Raw genomic sequence first — 17666 nt, 5'->3', positions numbered from 1 at the left:
GATAAACTCTGCTTTTACCCTGCTCCTTGAGATGGCAAATACATTTTGGTGCTGACTTTGTGCTTGTTCCTACCAAACTCTTCTCTCCCATTGCTCTGCTGAAGAGATTTGGATACATCGGGTAAGGAGTGATTGAGAAGGCACCGAGGGGGAGGCAGTAAACTCCCATCTCCTGTTGCAGCCCTCTAGAACAGCACAGATGCCAACGACCTTGCTTGCATTTAGTCCTGGAAGCATGCAGGCTTTGGGATGCCTGCTCAGCCTGTGCCTCTGCAGCAGGTGTCTCGGAGGTTCCGTGTGTGAGTCAGGCCGTGCATCTGCTGTGCTCTAGGGCTTCAGGACACGGACCTGGAAAAGCTCCTGTCTGCTCATTAGATCAAACACCTCCTACAGCTGTTCCAAACCAAAAGGAGATCTCTGGGTTTTGTATTCTGACTCAGTAGCCGGCATTGAAGTGCCAATTGGCAGAAGATCCAAAGATTCAGAATCTTAATTCCCACAGTGTTAAAACAGATCAGATGATTATTGTGTTCTGCACATCTGTCAGTCATTGCAGTCACGTTACATTAACAACCAGTTGGGCACAACAGAGTTCTAAATATCTTATAAAGTGCTGCTGGCCTTTGTCGTGCCTGTAATTATTGGTGGAGTAGAAAGCTATAGATAATTAAATAATTTTTAATGATTTCTTCATAAATAAACAATTTATGAACTTGTTTGCTTTCTCACCATCTGGGAGCATTCTGTTATCCATCTGCTTCATGTAATTATCAATAAAAGGGAAGAATAGGTGATATAATTAACAAGAATAACTGATCCACAATGGAGAACAAAAATGTCACACATCTGTTGAATTATTTTCTTGTTTCTGCCCTTTCATTATTATTCATGCTCCTGGGTTTATTTTTTTTATTTCATAGCTGTGTTCAAGCTGTCAGGTTTTATCGCACGGTTCAGAGTTGGTTTTACTGCTGGAGCTCATAAAAAGGAGACAGAGCAGTTGTTAAAGCATTGCAGAAGCCAGTGTAGTATTGTATAAATTTAATTTTGGAAAAAACCCCAAACCAGCAAATCAAGCCAATACGGTCTCAGTTAATTCTGTGCTTCTCAAGTGATGCTACAGGTGCATTACAGGAAATTTTTAATCTGATAAGAAGTAGTGAGTGAAGGAGGTCAGGCAAAAAGCCAGAGTCAGATGCTCAGCCCAGCTTTGTGTTCTGAGGAACTCAGCTCTGAACTTGCTGGGCCACTGCGTGTTGCCAGGATGGATGGATGGAAGTCCCGGGGGTGTCGGAGCTGAGAATACCTGTGCAGCGGTGAGTTCTGTGCTCTTCAGTGGCCAGGGTTCCCTTTCAAGCAGCATGTGTTCTCAGCAGTCCTTCAGTTGATAAAGAAACCAAACCAAAGCACCTTCCCTGTCCTCCAGTCTGCCATCAGACACTGTGTGCTTCCCTCAGGAGAGTTAGCTGAGGGTTGGTGTAGTGTAATCCATTACCCCAGAGCGTGGATCGAGGACGAGGAGTAGGGGGGACTCAGAACTGATGCACTGACAAGCTGACACCTTGCTCCCAAGGTGGAGCAAAGCCAAGAAAAAGGAAGGGACATCTGCAATGCATGACTGCAAGTCCCAGCTAGTCTGGAGAGTGCAGTGAGATAGTCATAGCTCAGTTGCATTTAAAAGGCAATAAACGCAGGGAGTTAAAATAAGCAGATTTTAAAACTTGGGGAGAGAGTCTACGTAGAACAGAACAATCTGCTGTGAACAGGCAGAGCTTTGTGCTGTGAACTGAGCAGCTGAGAGAAACTGAGGGAGAAGCAAGGCTTTTGCCTTACGTGTCCAGGGAGAAACATCAGGAAGGTGTGCAGGTACAGGTGCTCTGAAGCAGCACAGCCTTTCTGGGCTTTGGAGTGCCAGACCGCCTGAAGGGTAGATGTGTGTCAGAGCACATCTGGATTCAGTGTAGAGCCATGGTTCCTGGGGGGGGGTCTCACCTCCCCTCCAAGGCCCCTGTGTGTTACTGCAGCAGTGGTCAGTTGTGCTCCGGTAGGTGCCTGCTCCCCACCTGTGCTCTGCAGTGAAAGCTGGACCTGGGCTGAGCTGCACAGAGTGGCTGAGCAGAGCTGATGGTGCCGTGTCGTTTGCAGCACTCTGGCTCATAGCAAAGCGTATTCGGACGTTATAGGAACCTGTAGTAACAGGAGGCTTTGTGGTGGCTGGGTACTGGAAGTGCCTACAATGCAAAAGGTTTTTCATGGGTTTTTAAGGGTTTTTTTCAATCATTAAGCCTCTGCAAAGACAACAGAGAGCAAAGAGAGGATGGGCCAGAGGATTTCCTGCTCTTTAAATATGGAGATTCATGTCTCAAAGCTAAACCAGAAGCATTCCTACATCTTCTAATTTGTATATGTGAACACGTCGGTGTTCCAAACAAAGGCTGTGTGTGTATATTCACTTAACTAGGAAAGTGGTATTAATCTTTAAAGAAGTAACTGTTGCTTAAGATGCTATTGTGCTCCAGTAATGAATTTTTAATGCCTTTGTAGTGTATGTGTGGATTAAAATCCATTATTTATTGTGCCTCCATTTGGTTGGTAAAGGTGATGATTTTATAGCACCAGTAGCCATGCAAACACAGTCATTCTGAACTGATGGCTGATAATAAATTTCCCTACTGTAAATGTCAGTGGGTTTTGTGCGTTGCTGCCATTACATCTTGTTTGGAAGGCTGAATATTACACAATTATGGGAGGCACCAGATGGCATCATTAACAGGAATGCTCTGAATGTTTACCACTTATGTGCATGTGCGAAATTAAAAGTAAGATGACCTATCTTTATTTTGAAAGCACGGTGTCAGTACTATACAGGTGTTAATGATATTTGCAGCAAACTGCAATAGTCGTTGGTGCTTAAAAACAGGTCAGGCTTGTTGTAAAGCTCTTCCAAAGCCTTTTGCAGTTTGACTGGGGAAGCAGTGTTATTTTAGCTGCTAAGGAGGGCACAGCTATTTTTTCCACAGTACGGCAACGTTTGCTGTCAGAGCTGGAGAACCCCAGCTGCTGCCGCTGAAATACTGCGCTGCCACGAGCTGCAGATCCCCTTGTATCCTTGTCCTGTTACTGAGCTACCTTGTGTTTGTTGGATGTGTCTTTACTTTTTTAAAGCTCCCAGTTTTTAAGGAGATGTTGTGTAGGTTAACAATGGTCTTTGGCTGCTCAGCCCCTGGCCCTGGCGCAGGAGAGAATTTTCCATGTCCATTTACAGTCAGAGCCAATTAGAACAAATGTTTTCCCATTAATTATTAATGGTTCTGGTTTAGGCTCTTCGATCCCAACTTCTCTTGTAAAATTGACAGTAAAGAACGAGCTTTGATTTTTAAAGTGATGTCATTTGGAGTCTCCTTACTTGTGTAGCTGGAATGACTTAATAGCTTGTTAATAATTATGCTACTAAAAGTGGGGTTTAAGGAATTCCCGAGTAGCCTGGATACTTGGGAAACCTTTGCATGCTCTTGACTTTCCAGGCCCCAGCCTTCTCTGGCAGAGGGCCCTAACTCTGATTTGGGCTCACAGTGACCAGACCAAGCTGCAGGTATCCACTAGCTGGGCCTGGACTTGGGACCTTCTCTCTGCCCTCTGGAAGCGCAGGGTGAGGGATGCGCTCAGGCATCAGGACTGTGTCACTAGCAGCGAGGGGCTGTTCAAATCACACTCTTCACACGTCTCAGGAGTTTGTTCAGATAACCTCTTCAAAGATGAGTGCTGCCAAAGCTAATTGTATGAATTACCTGGTTAATACAAGACGTTAATTTCAGTAGTTTTCAACATCTAAGTAACTGAGCACTCTTTTTTCCTATTATCTAATTAGCTTTTTATGGCAGCCTTGGCAGACTGTTAAAAGAACTCTTCAACCTTTAGCCTCTGTCTGCTTTAAAGGTGTGGGTTACAAGCCTTACCCGGGGTTGCTGCTTCCAGAGTCTGACAGGCAGGAGATCCTTCCAGGGCAGCTGCTACCTGCTGAGTTGTCAGTACAGGCACTAGCAAATTTAAAAGACGCTGGGCTCACCCGCAGCTTTGCCTGGAGAGGCTGATACCCTAGATTCTAGAAACACAGAAGCGTGGTGGCTCTTCCTTGTGGAAGAGGCTGGATGGCTGTTAACCTGTTCTAGGTGGAAGGCATTCTCTGGGAGAACGTGTGTCCTGGAGGGCGCTGGCATGGCTTACATTGCTGCCTAGTGAGGGCAGGCCTGCTCTCACCCCAGCAGGAAGCACGCAGGTGCTGCTGGGGAAGTGCAAGGGGAAGTTTGCTTCTTGAACTGCCCAGCCCCTGCACTGCAGAGCTTTACTGCTGGGTGATCACCAGAGTCACAAACATGTACACCAGGATGCTGCTGGTCCTTGCCGCAACTGCCAGCAGTGGTGACAGTGCCAGAGAGGTACTGCAGGGAGCGGTTTCCATGACAGCCTTCCCGAAGCACCTCTGCCTCTCTAGAGCAGCCGTGTCTCCACGTGGACAGACACAAAGCAGTGCAGGTGGCGAGGGCTCAGCGCCATCCTGTACCCTTGGCAGGGCTGGCACTGCAGCAGCCTGTGCTGGCTCCTGCTTTCTGGGAGCGGTGTGGCGCAGGCTGGTGCCAGCAGAGTGCTGCTTCCCAGCGGCACCTTGGTGGTGGTGGTGAGGCCGACGGTGTTGTGGAGCATGGCACCCACCAGCAGAACGTGGCAGCAGGTTGTTGTGGACAGCTTGGAGGGACTGTTGTGCAGACTTGGAGCCTGTGGAGGTCACGCAGGGCAGCACAACAACCTTTTGGCTTCAGTAGGCATGGTGTGGTTAGTGCAACCTCTGGGTTTGCTGGTGTGCTGTTGGGCACAGCCAGGTCATCTCCAGGAGTAAATCAGTCTCGCTTCTTGATGTCAAGTGCAATAGGCTTACAATGGCTTATGTAAATTTGGCATACAGAATTGAAAGCCATCCAGTCCAACCTCTCCTGTCTTTCCTTCCCCATGGGTATTGGGACTTCAGTTGATAATATCTGGAAGGGTTTTCAGGCTGAAGGACCTATATGTTGCTATGGTTTTTAAGTTAGAAATAAAGTTTCTATTTCCTACCTGCTTCCCACCCTCCAAGAATGCTTTGTGGGATAGAAATAAACAGCAGGTAGAGATGAGCTGGGAAGCAAAGACTGCTGTCAGAGGATTAGTGACTTAACAGAGGAGAGTTGGTCTCCATAAAGCAGATTTCTTTATCTTAAAAGCTGCGGAAGCTAACCCTGAGAGCCAGCCCTGTGCTCCACTCCCTTGCCAGCTTGAGTGGCTTTGGTCAAGCTCATGTGCCTTCATGTACATCACTTTCTTCCCCTTAAAGGGGGAGGATGGAACTCTCTGAAAATGGCACCGCATAGAGTTTAGCCCTATGTCCTTTAAGCTGAGCAGCAAGCAATCATGAGATCTTTATGCAAGCGTGAACTGTCCAGCCCTCTTTGGGCTGGGAATCCAAATCTTAGTGCTAAAAGGAAAAAAGAGCAGTTTCTTACCATGGTAACAGTGGTTCTGCAAGGAAATTAAATATCTGTGCCTGGGCTCTGCTCTCCTCTGCTGGGTTTGGAGTTTTGCAGGAAATCCCTGGTTTCATGGGGAGCCGCAGGGATTGGCACAGGGTTGGGCACGAACATAGAGACTGCTTCTCGTGGAGCTGAAGATCAGCATTTGCCCATCAGAAGATGGGTAGAGTAATGCTGACTTGATTCTTAAAGGCCTTTGAGGTCTGTGGATGGAAAATACTAGGTAATGGTTAGGTGTTATCTGTGCAAACTGGTTTCGTAGAGCCACAAAAAGGGGTCTGTGAAGGAGGCAACAAAACGATTAAGGCTGCTATCTTAATCAGAGTTGTATTTCTCTTCTTTCCCCTTTTTCTTCTGTTTCTAGTGTTTGTGTAAGTCTGTGTGAATGCTCGGAAACAGCTTTTGAAAACATGTTTACAGACATCTAATGAGACTTTTTGGAATGTAGCTAGTATTTAGAAAAAATAACAACACAGCCTGAAGACCCATGCATTTCCCAGTGAGTTTTGTTTGTATCTCCTCTGTAAAGCTTGGGTTTTCATTTTCTCTTGTGATTCAAATGGAGCTTGAAATGAAAATAGCTCTGTTTGTTCACCTTCTTGTTTGCCAGCCGCTGTCGCTGACCTCAGCACCGTGCTCGGAACAGGTTTGTTAATCATTTTGACTCCTCCTGATGGCTTTTACAGTAAGAGTTCAAATTATGGAGGTGCTGTGCCACAGTAACCATCACTCAGGGCTCTCAGGAGCCAATGCTGAATTAAAGCAGAAGCATTGCGGGCAGGTGGGTGTAGGATCCCTCTCAAGAGGGCTGGCTCCCTCTGACTTCCTGGAGTGCAAGGGGTCTGCGGAGATGCTGAGTACCTAACAGATGGCTCAGTCTGTGTTGGCCTTGCAGTGCCCTGAGCAGCCCTCCTGAAGTCAGGGGCATTTCAGCATGCCTAAAACTTAGCAAGCACTTCAGTGTGTTTGGGTGGGTAAGGCCCGGATCCTCGGTGTGCAATAAAGTCTGACTTCTGCTGGGTGAAGAGTTGCAGCAGTGAGCGTGCTGGCTCTGACAGGCTGCTGGTGTTGTACTGGGAAATACCTGCCAAGGTGCAGAGCACAGCACAGCACCACTCCATCCCATCAGTTTCTAAATCCTCTGGCCAGCTTGGTTTTTCAGTGTGGGTGTTGGGTTTCTGTTTTCTCTGTTCAGTTGAAGGGAACACTTGCTGTAACACCAGGTATGTAATACAACAACTGCAGTAAATGTTCTTAGAAATCCTACGAATAGCCCAGACCCTGATTTTTAAGTCCAGGACTAAAAGGTGTTACACAGCACTCTCTGAGCTTGCACCACTGATGCATGCTGCTGAGTAAACATACAGCAGATACGTTCCCCGGCAGTATGTGAGCTGTGTGGCTGCCCAGCTTGGGAGAACCAGGCATGCCCCAGGAGCATGCCAGGCTCTGCATGTTTGAAGGTGCAAAGGGAAAGATGCATTTAACTGCGTTTGCCAAAACCAAAGAATTATTTCCTCTATCTCTTCCCACTGGTTACTGAGGGTAGAAGGGATGTGTGAAGGTTGATTGGGATAAACGGATAGTGCTCCGGCAGAGGCTGTGTGGTGAGGTCATGGGTGGGAGGCATGGGTTATGGGCAGGGCTGGTGTTTGCAGCATACCCAGAGGTGTGTCAGTGTTTGTATCGGGGGCAGCGTTCAGGGGCCTCTCCAGCACTGGCTGCCCACATGGAAACCGGTGCCCCGGTTTAAATCGAGAAGAGGCCTCAGCGAGTAGCTGGGCTGGGGGGTGTGGGGCCCTCTGCCCTCCCGGGTGCCGTGCCGGAGGCTGGCACACAGGGTGGGAGGCAGAGGGAATTATCTTCTGCCTAATCAAAGAAAACGCTGTTTTTTCTGAGCTATCCGTGCCTCTTCTGACAATGGCAATTGCTGCTTTTGCCTTACATTAGTTAATGATTGCTGTTTTATTTAATAAATTGGATACAAAATAAACAAGTTAGAGCTTGCTATTGACCTATCAATTACGATGTCTGATTACTCCTCTGGGGAACATATGTAGTCATTTGTCCTGACATTTTGTTAGAATAAGGTGGTATTATGGGACCAATCCACCTAATTCCTTACTCCCTGGGGCCGTTTAGTGTACTTAGCTGTTCGAAAGGTGATTTCTGAAGCATGACAGCTGTTGGTGTTGGGGCCATTGTGTGGTGAACAAAACGGGTTATATTTGACTCGAGTGCTGCCTTTGTATCAGTGATACAGAAGCCATTTCATAAATTAGATACAACTCTTCCCTAGGAAATCGTGTTACTGCTTTGTATGCCGTTGTTTAAGCACGTTTGGAAAAAACCCAGCAAACCAACACAGTGAGCAGGAGGAGATGTCTGAGCATGGCATGACTGTAGGTCTGCTGGGTTTATCCTGCTAGCTGCTGACATTCCTGCCCAGCTGTTTTGGTTGATGAGGTACACTGCAAGTAAGTTTCTCTTTGGGTTCTTTTTACGGTTTTATTAATTTTAAGAGTCCTGTTTCAGCCAAACATCACTAGTAATTTTTCCTGCAGAAGGCGCTGCTATTCTAGACAGCTGCGGTACTCTCTGTGCAGCAGGAAAAGCCTGTCCGCGTTGTGTCCTCAAGAGCTTCCAGGCCTGAGGGGTTGAGTGCCAAGGGTAGCCCGAAGGTGTGGTACCCTCCTTGCCTGTTGGTGGTACCCCAAGACCCCTGCAAGCAATGCCAAACGTTGTGGCTGGGGTGTACCCACTTGGTATGTCACAGAAACCTAGCCCAGGTTTTATCTCACAGTGGGGGATGCCTTTAAACACTGGCATCAGCAGCTCTTGTGTCTCAGTCTCCTCCAGCGCTGTGCTTCTAGGTGAAATAGAAAAGCTTTTCTTAGTTTATGAAATGTGGAAATGTTACACCTGTATTTTCATTTACAATCAAACCCCTTTTTGCTGGCAAATCCCACTGTAAGACGTGTTTGCCCGGGTTAAAAAGCAATGGTTTTGGATGAGGTTGTTATGCCTGTTGGTAGAGATGTGTCTCTCTGGTGCTGGTTTGGGCAGCAGTAGAGGGATTCTGGCTCAGCCCTGGCTGGTCCGGCTGGTCCCTGGCAGGGACTCCTGTGAGGCTGTGGGCACGTGCTAGGTTTCACACATCTGGCCCCTCTGTTCTGCACCTCCCACGGTCTAGTGTACCTTTTGAGACTTCTTCTGGAATCTTCTTAGCAAAGTCGGGTCCCTGAGATGAATCTGGCTCACCACTGGATGTCATCGTCGCTCTGTGATGAACTGCAGCCAGGGGAACATTTATCTGGCAGTAAAAAATAGTGTTGCCTGGCCAGAGATGACATTTAGCTTTGTCACGTTTGAAATGACTTGCTGTAGAGGGAGGGCAGGTCGCAGGTGCGAGGTCTGTAACCCTGTGGTGAGGTGTGGGACAGCCCTCTGGTATAGTACACGGAGTGCTCCCCCTTCTGCCCAAAGCTTTGCCGTGGGTCTCTTCTGCTGCAAAGCCACGGGAGAAAAGATCTCTCAGGGGTCTCAGTGGGCAGTGCATTTACTGGGAAGGGCAATGTCCTTACCATAGCTTTAAAATAAAATACTTATCTTCCTGTATCGAGTTACGCTGACAACTAATATATAGAGACTATATTTCTACTGTCATTTCATAGGAGGAATTTAGTGGGCTTAATTGCATTAACCCTCTGCCTCCTATTTGTAAGAGAAGAGAAGCTGTTAGAAGTCCTAGACTGCTTCCTGCCGAAGTGACACGGAAGAGAGATGTAGGAGTGTCTGACAGGTAACAAGAGCAGCTCCGTTTTCTGTTTGACCCCTCAGCGGGGTGGTGAACCTGCAGCTCTGTGTTCTGTGGGACGGGAGGGTGCACAGCCCAGCAGTCAGGAGAGCACAGGGTGCTTCCCTGTCTGTCACCAGAAATGTGCAAACTCCACGTATTTTAGGGCAGACAAAGTCCTGTCAAACGCAGTGTTATGTCTTAACCTTTTCTTGCGCATTTGCTTTGAGAATTCTGTTGGCTAGTGAGACCTGGAGGTATAAATTAAAAAGAAAACCCACATAGCTTGTAGTCTTAACCAGTGCTAGAAAGAATGGGAGCTGAGAAGCTAGTCATTAACACTTTGTAGTAAGATTTTTGGCTAGTGTATCGATCTCAGTTTACTCGTTTGACGGCATCGCTTTCAGTGTAGCTGCTCTGTATTTAAGCAACAAGAAGGTTAATCCGATCATCATGGAAGAGAGTTTTCAATGAAATATTCACATACACACAAGATACAAGTTATCAATGAATTTACAGGAAAAATGTTTCCAGAAATATAACGGCAACAGTAAAAACTCCTCTAGAAGGTATAAAAACGGCCCTAGCACAACATAAATATATATTCCCTGGGTGTTAGCAAAGTGGTGCTGTGTTCTAAAAGAGGAGTTGTTTTCTCTTCTCTTGTGAGAACTCCATAGCATCTTTTCCAGGGGAAGCCAGACCATTAAGCTCTGCTAATTTTCTGTGACCTATTAAACATGCACCTATTTCAACATTTTAGTGCCATTTATCTGCCGTGTGTTATCTTGTGCTGTGCACAGAAAAATCATGCTATTAGTCATGCCAGTGAGCCATAGTAAGTTTTGTATGAAGGCAGGGTAATGCCTTACTGGTGGTTTAACGGTTCTTAGCAACTTTGCTGGGGTTTTAATGCATTTCTCTGACGTGCTACCTATTTATTTATTTTCTTTACAGCCGAGTTATGCTTTGAACCACATAAATAGAAAGCTGATTCTGGACTCGAAAGCGGCTGTCAACACCAGAATCGTGGTGGTTGGTGCCTCTGATGTTGGAATCTCTTTTCTGGAAACACTCGTGTTTTGGTGAGTTTATCACTTCTTTTACTGGGAAAGGCATGTTACCTTCTGTTTGAAAGGGCTTCCTTCCTTCCTTCCTCCATCAGAAACGTGCTTTGAGTCTGTGTCCAGGTAGTAGATGCTAAGACTGGAGTGGCTTGCAGATGGCAGCTATAGATGCTGACTCCAGGACTCATAAACTGGTGTTTTTAAGGTGTCAGAGAATTGAATGTTTTGCCCATTTTTTTCCGTTAAGCCAAGAGTTTGTATTTCTGTAAGAACCATGAATAACATCACGAACTAAAACATGAATAAAGAAAAAGCTGAAGTGCTTTGTGGAAGTGATGTTGTTGGAGGAATGAGGAAACAGTGCCTGTTTCTTGGGTTTCTTCCTTAGTTCTGGACTTTCTGTAAAGCATCCCATTTCAGGGAAAACCATTTTCCTCTCATCCTTCTGCTGTCAGCACTTTCTGGATTTTCAGGTCCACTCAAACTTCAGTCAGCAGTTCATGGGCAGTCAGCACTCAGTGCAAAATGTCACAGAATTTATATTAATATATGAATACATTTAAGAAAGATTTATTATTATTTTTTTACTTTTTCACATCGTCATCAGATAAAGTCTCCTGATCAATGTGAAGGCTTTTTAATACAATTTGGTTTAATTTACTCATAATTTTCTAATACTCTTTGCAAAGGTTACATGCACTAAAAATAGCTGGATTGAATCAATTTGCAAGCCCCTAATCCTTAAAAAAAGGAAGTAGTTTTCTCCTCGTTATTCTTCATACTTAATTATTTTACATTATCAGTCACCATGGAGACACACAAATGTAATTCACTTACCTACAGAACAATTATTAGAACTAGATTTTACAAGTGTTTTCAACTTGTTTGAGACTGAAGAAATCTATTTTTCATTGAGCAGAGCAATCATCATGAGAATTACCTCTCCTGACTGGAGGGCTGCAGCAGGCTGCTCCTGCTCCCAGCACGCTGGGGCCGTGGCACTGCAGCTGGTGGGTCCATGCAGGAGTTTTGGGGCTGGTGCTCTTGGAGCAGTGCCACGGGGCAGCTGTGGGCACCGCTGCTCATCTGCCCGAGCCAGAAATGAGCTGTCCCATGTGTGCCACAGAGGGGGAGTGCCTGTGGTCAGCTTACAGACCAAGGCTTCCGCTGAGGCTCGCTGCCTTGCCACTGGAGCTTCTGGGAATTGAGATCGTCACGGAGGTCAGAGCAGTGGTGCGCCCAGGTGAGTGCCTGTCCCGTAAAGGGGCATTGCAGCTTTCTGCTGCATGGGCACTCTGAGCCCTGGAGAGCCTAACCTAATACTGGGTCAGTGAAGGTGATCTCCAGTGTTCCTGTTCCACCCTCCTAATAGGTGTCTCCTGCAGAGTGTATTCACGTGCAAATTTGTGTGTCCAGCCATGGGGCTGCTGTTCCTGGGGCTGCATGTGAATGTTTGATTCAGAAGCAGGCAGGCTGTGGACGCGGTGGCGCTCGCAGTAGTGTGGACAGCGCCTGGCCTCCCTGCTGCACGCCAGCTCTCGGGAGGTACAAGTGCCAAAACGGCTCTGGAGGCTGCGCCGCGGCCGTCCCACGCGTCAGGAGCTGCCGCAAGCTGGGCAGCAGAGCTGAGATGCTGGGGAAGGGGGGAGCGAGTTGCGTCGTAAATTGCTGTAGTAATTAACTTCCCTGCAGGAGCACGGCAAGCAGGGAAGGAATTGTGATTCCCACAATTCCTGGATGAGGCTCCTCCTGGGCAGCACAATTATATGCTTCCTCTTGCACAAAGCCAGGACTTAGGTCACTCTCTAGTGCTAGCACCAGGCTTGTATAAATCGTGGCAGTGTTGGACCGTTTAGCCATGTAAACTCGGAGCGATGTCCAGTGCTGAAGGAGAAGCAGTGAGTGAACAAACCCCTGCTTGTGCAAAAGCAGCTCAGCCCAGAAACGCCAGCTCGGCCACTATTGTTCTCTGCCCTCCGGAGTGTCAGCACTGGCTGGCTGGCGCTCCTGCCTCCCCTTTGTTGTAGGACAGGGAGAAAGCCCTTTCACTGTCAGGGTTTCTTTGGCTCGATTCACTCCAGAGAGAGGTTGGGTTAAAATGCAAGTTTTTACTTATTTTTAGTGAGTGACTTGGTATTGGGGGGAAGAGAAAAAGAAAAATTGCGAGGAAAAGAATTTTATCAGGCACTCTGGTAAACATATGCCTGCCCCCACCTACGCTTACAGGACTGTGAGCTGCTAACATTGACAAATTACCATGAATGAAGACCCGAAAAAGACTTTGATTCAAGACTAAAGCAAGTTTTTAAGAAGCTACCCTTTTTTTTTTTTGTCCCTACTGAGATCAAGTATGAGTATACTAGATTTATAAAAGAAAAAGTTGTTGTAAATATTCAGCTTGCAAGTACTCGCTGAAAATCGTATCTTAAAATTACATGCAAGTGTAGGCTGTGCTTTTGTGAACAGGGAATGCCAGTGCCTGTGAACATGAGAAAAGGGGTAATGAGTTCAGTTCGGAGTTCTGCAGATAGCAGTTCTTGGAGGTGAAGTTCAGCAGTGGTTAAAAACCTCTAGAAAAACCTCTGAACAGCTGGAGTTGGGGGTACTAAGTGACAGAGCCCTCAGTGTTCCCCAAAGGTATGCCTGTAAGGTATAGCCCAGCATTTTAGTGCTTTCACATTCCCACATAGGGAGGTGCTGGAGAGGCTGAACCTCACTCCCCAGAGCTCCCTTCCCGGGAGGGCAGGGCTTTGCTGCCGCTTGCTTTCTTTGGTCACTTAGGAGCGGTAATTTACGGTGGCAGCATTAGGCCAGAGAGACGTGCACTTCAGGACCACAGCATCTTTGGTGTGTGCAGTGCATGGTACAGAGCAGCATGCCAACCAGCACACCCGCTGGATGAACAGCACGCCAAACAGCACACCCTGACAGCAGGGGACCCAAGTTGGGCTGCGAGCATGCGGAAAGCTTGCTCGCAGCAGCATCGTGTCACTGGCTCCGGGGTAGTGAACCAATTAGCTTTTTATCCACCTCTTTGCATATAGCTGTGGAAAGCGTTATTGTCTTCTGATTATAGGGAAAACCCTTTTTAATCCATGGGTTCGAAAACCTCCTTAATCCAACCCCTGGTGTAAACAATGGCTAGCCCTCAGAGGACAGTGGGTATGTACATGATGTGCCACACAAAGTAGCAATAAACGAGTCGTGGCTGAGATCACAATATTTTGTGGGGAATACATTCCCCTTCCCATGTGGGTGCATTAAAAGAATTGCTGCATTTCAGGAAGCAAATGGGCTGAAGTATATTTCTGTCAGAGCCCTGAACTGTTTCCTTAAAGCAGAATGAGAGTCTGGCACGGGAAAGGAGTGAGGTTTTGTCTGCAGGATGGTTTCTGCCTTTGTGAGTTAAAGGTGTCCAAGCTGAGCTCAGGGATTTCTTAAAGCGTGGTTCCTGACAGAGCAGCTATGACTGCCGTTATCTGGCAGCACCATATTATGCAATATCCTGCACATCTGTCCTGTTTGGCAATAGTTAGCATAATGCTTGCTGTTTAATTAGGCTTTTTATCTTTGCATTTGTCTGAGAACATCTGAAGCCTTCCATGTTGCCTGTCACTAATTAGTTGACTAATTAAATAGTTAGTGCTTACTTGCTGATCACAGAGCTAACACGTAATGAATGGTTTAGCGATCTTCATTGTTTTATACTATCTATCTTTGCCACGTGAATTGATGTGCATGTGCTCCCTTCTGACTGCCTTTTTTGCATGCCACGGCAGATCCAGAACAATGTTGTAGCCGACCATGTGTTGGGTGTCACTGGGCCGGCATCCCTTGGACATTGTTGCCTCTCATCATTCCTGGTGAATAGAGATCAAGCTGCGACAGAGATAAATACCATAGGTCACATCTCGCCTTGTTGCGCAGGCAGGGCCACAATGAGTGCTGTCAGTGGCTGAGACCAGACATGAACTAGGGGAGAGGATGTGGGTCAAGATCAGCCTTCCCAACAGCCATTTGACGTGCCTCTGCCAAAAAATGATGCTCTCTTAGCATTGGTGTGTGGGTATTTTGTAGTTCTGCTCTTGCTTCAGAGGCAGTCCTCAGTCTTAGGTGATTCTTTCAGCTGTAAGTACTTGCCCTTTAAACACAGGCAAACATTTGTCTGAGCCCAAGCTATTCTTCATGCTTTGAATTTGTGACTGTAGATTTTTGACTGTTTATCTGTGAATGTTCACAACTTCTCCTTCCGTGTAAAAAACGCTCTGGGAAATAGTAGCGCTCTCATAAAAGGCCTGCTTCAAAATTGAAATGACTCACCAGGACTCTGATGGGCTTGTGTTTTGTATTCATCATACCTCTCCTGGTGACTAAGCGTGACATCAGCATGGCTGCTTTAGCAGCTCGCACAGAGCTCGGTAACCCGACTGCCGAAGCATCTGGTCACTCTCTGCTCAGTGCAGCTCAGAGCAAATCAAGCAGCACTGTGAGCCAAACAGTGTGCAGGTTTCCCAGCTCTCTGCTGCAGTGATGGAGCAGAGGCGCTTTCTCTCCTGTTCATGCTTCAAAGAAAGAAAAATGAACTTGTTTCCTGGAGCTGTTGTGGAGGGGTCACTGCTGAGCGTTCTAAGCAGGCTGTAAACTGGGTTGGTTTTAAGGCACAGAAGGATGGTTCAGACTGCTACGGGGAGGAGATTAGTTGGCTGGTTGTGCTCACCCCTCTAGTGCCAATTGGATTCCTGTTCATGCTTCCACATGTGTGTACTCTAACAGACAGTGATGATCACTGCTTGAAGGTACTTGTTTCTCAATCCTTGATGAGCTGAAATTTGAGGGTTTCTCTTTTGAATTGCTGTGATTACCCACCAGATCCGGGAAGGAGATGACTCTGAATGCAGCACACATCGAAATGAGAGTTGGGAACAGAAGGGATGTAATAATGAGGTGGTGGATCTTTACTGCATGCTGTGTTACCCCAATGCCCCGAGCTCGTGGTGCGGGTTGGGTGGGCAGGATGGAGCTCCACAGTGCCTCAGCTCAACTGTTTCCAGTACCCATGTTCCCACACCGCATTGTGGCATGGATGGGGACACATCCCATGGCACGGCTCATTTTCCAGGAGCACGGTGGTCAGTAGCATCCTTGCAAGCTACATGGTGTGGGTCCTTTGGGGAGGAGCTCTTGGAGAAGGCTCCCGTTGCCCTGGTGAAGAGATGGGCATTGCGCGGCTCTGCGGCGCGGCACCTCTCAGAGCTATCTTGTGTTGAGGGATGCAATATCAGCGAGGCAGCTGTGCTTCTCAGGCTGCCAGGGCTGGAGGTGCTGCGAGGCCCAGATCCGCAGCTGCTACGTGCAGATGTGTGAGATGAGGAATTTTGGCCTCCACCAGCCGTGTCCGTGGGCTGCCAGCTTTCTGTCACGAGGACGAGGCACTGGGGTGGTGCCTCAGAACATGCAACTTTTATGAGTGTCTTCTCTTTCTGCATGCTCTTGCCCTCAGGAGGAAGTCCTTGGCTATAAGCTAGGACAAAAAGCATGTTGGGACAAATCAAGCCCTTCAAACTCAAGGGAAGTCTGTCTTTTGACACCCGTGGGCTTTTCTGGGGCATGTACTTTTTCATCTCTGAAGGCAGCGTTGCCAAATCTGCACTCAGCAGCTTCACAGTGGAAACACTAGTCTCCCCTGTAATGATCTGGAGAATGGGGGTCTGGTAAGCAGACAGCCCTAAAGAAACTCCAAATGCTTTAGTTTGAACATGGGCAATTGGCCAGTAATATTAACAATGTCCTAGTTAACCAGCTGGGATGTGCACTGTGTTACTCACAGCAACATTCACACAGGAGCAGGCAAACAGCAACGTTTTAGCCACACTCTGGTTTTACTGCCCGATTTATGGTATCTTTATTTGTGAAAAACGGTGTTGATGTCTCTCAGCTGTGATTTTGAATCTGTGAGGTGATTAGATTAAACAGCCAGAGACTGTCACTACCAAGGCCGCCATCAGATATCCCTCATTTTCTGTCTAGAGAAATAATTGCCTTGTTTTATCCTTTGAACAGGATGAAAAGCTGAAACATTTATGGAATGGAAATTGAAATTTTGGTAAGGAAAGGCTCCTGCTGGAGCAGAGGTGGGCTGGTGCCTGGATGTGGTCAAACTCAAAGCCAGCTTTGTTTGGGATGGCAGTGCAGAGCTGACAGGCATTGTAGCCATGGATGTCTCCACCTGAAGTGGCTGCTTTGGCCAGGTGCTCTGAGGAAAGACCAGTTCAGATTCCCCTGTTCCATCACCTAACAGTTTGCACTCAAGGGCTTTGCTGTACTGGTTTTACTGTGCTGGATCTGGGAGATGCCTTGTGTGAACACTGTTGTTTCCCAGAGCGCCTCCTCCCAGGGGCTCTGTGGCTGGGCTCTCAAACGAGTCCTAGTTAGCAAAGGTCAGACTTTGCTGCAGGAGTTCAGGTTATGGTCGCAGTGTCTCTCCGTACAGAATGCCACAGCAGTTCATGTCTGAGCCTAAATATGAGTAAATAGGCTTGGTTTTAAGCTGGGTTAGAAGTTTGCTGTTAAACGCTGTGCTCCAGGCTTGTATGCTTTGTGTGTTCCTGGTTACAGGGGTTCCAAGCCTGGTAGAGACCTTGTGAGTACTGGCAGGATGCAGAGTCACAGGGGCATAACCGGAGGTGATGGAGGGAGAGAGAAGTGTAGTAACAGAATTGCAAAGGTCAGCATGGGCTGAGGAGCAGAGTGTGGAAAGAATTAGTCTAACAAAGGAAAAAGGACTCAAGTGAACTACAGTAAAGAGCCGGGATCAGCAGAGGGGAATGGTGCAGAGACGAACAGGGAAAGGGGAGTTGATGTAGGCAGGGAAAGCAAAGGTGGTTGCTGAGGGATGAGAGGTGGTTGGAAGGGGTAAAAGCAGTGACAAGGACAGAAGGGTGACTGAGCTGTTTCAGGAGGAGGAGTTACAATAGAGATGAGAGTTTGAAAGAAGAGACTGGAAAAGACAGGTTTGGAAACGTTCAGGGAGAAATGGAGACTGTGGGGTGATGTAAAGCTATCAGAAAAGGAGAAATTAGAATTGAAATGAAACCGAGTCAGAGCTGATAGTGTTTTTGATTGATTAAATTGTCTAGGAAGAGGGTCAGGAGAGAGACAAGCATTGGAGTCTCAGGACGGGAGGGGATCTAGGGCTAACCACTGAAAAGACAAAAGTGAGGGACTAACTGATCTACGCTAGGA

At 47.3% G+C, this 17666-nt stretch overlaps 1 protein-coding gene across 1 annotated transcript in view; it reads left to right on the top strand.

The window, feature by feature from the left end:
- Nucleotides 1–17666, top strand: part of CFAP61 (cilia and flagella associated protein 61) — a gene marked incomplete at both ends in the record, with an annotated part of 89923 nt that overhangs the window by 33956 nt on the left and 38301 nt on the right. The window contains one exon of the mRNA XM_084261147.1: nt 10315–10442. Coding sequence (XP_084117273.1) covers nt 10315–10442 — 128 coding nt within the window. The remainder of the gene's footprint in view (nt 1–10314; nt 10443–17666) is intronic.

This window comes from Gallinula chloropus, assembly GCF_964237585.1.
Source record: "Gallinula chloropus genome assembly, chromosome: 3".
NCBI lineage: Eukaryota > Metazoa > Chordata > Aves > Gruiformes > Rallidae > Gallinula > Gallinula chloropus.
Note: the sequence above shows the minus strand (reverse complement) of the source record. Positions and strands in the feature narration are given on the sequence as shown.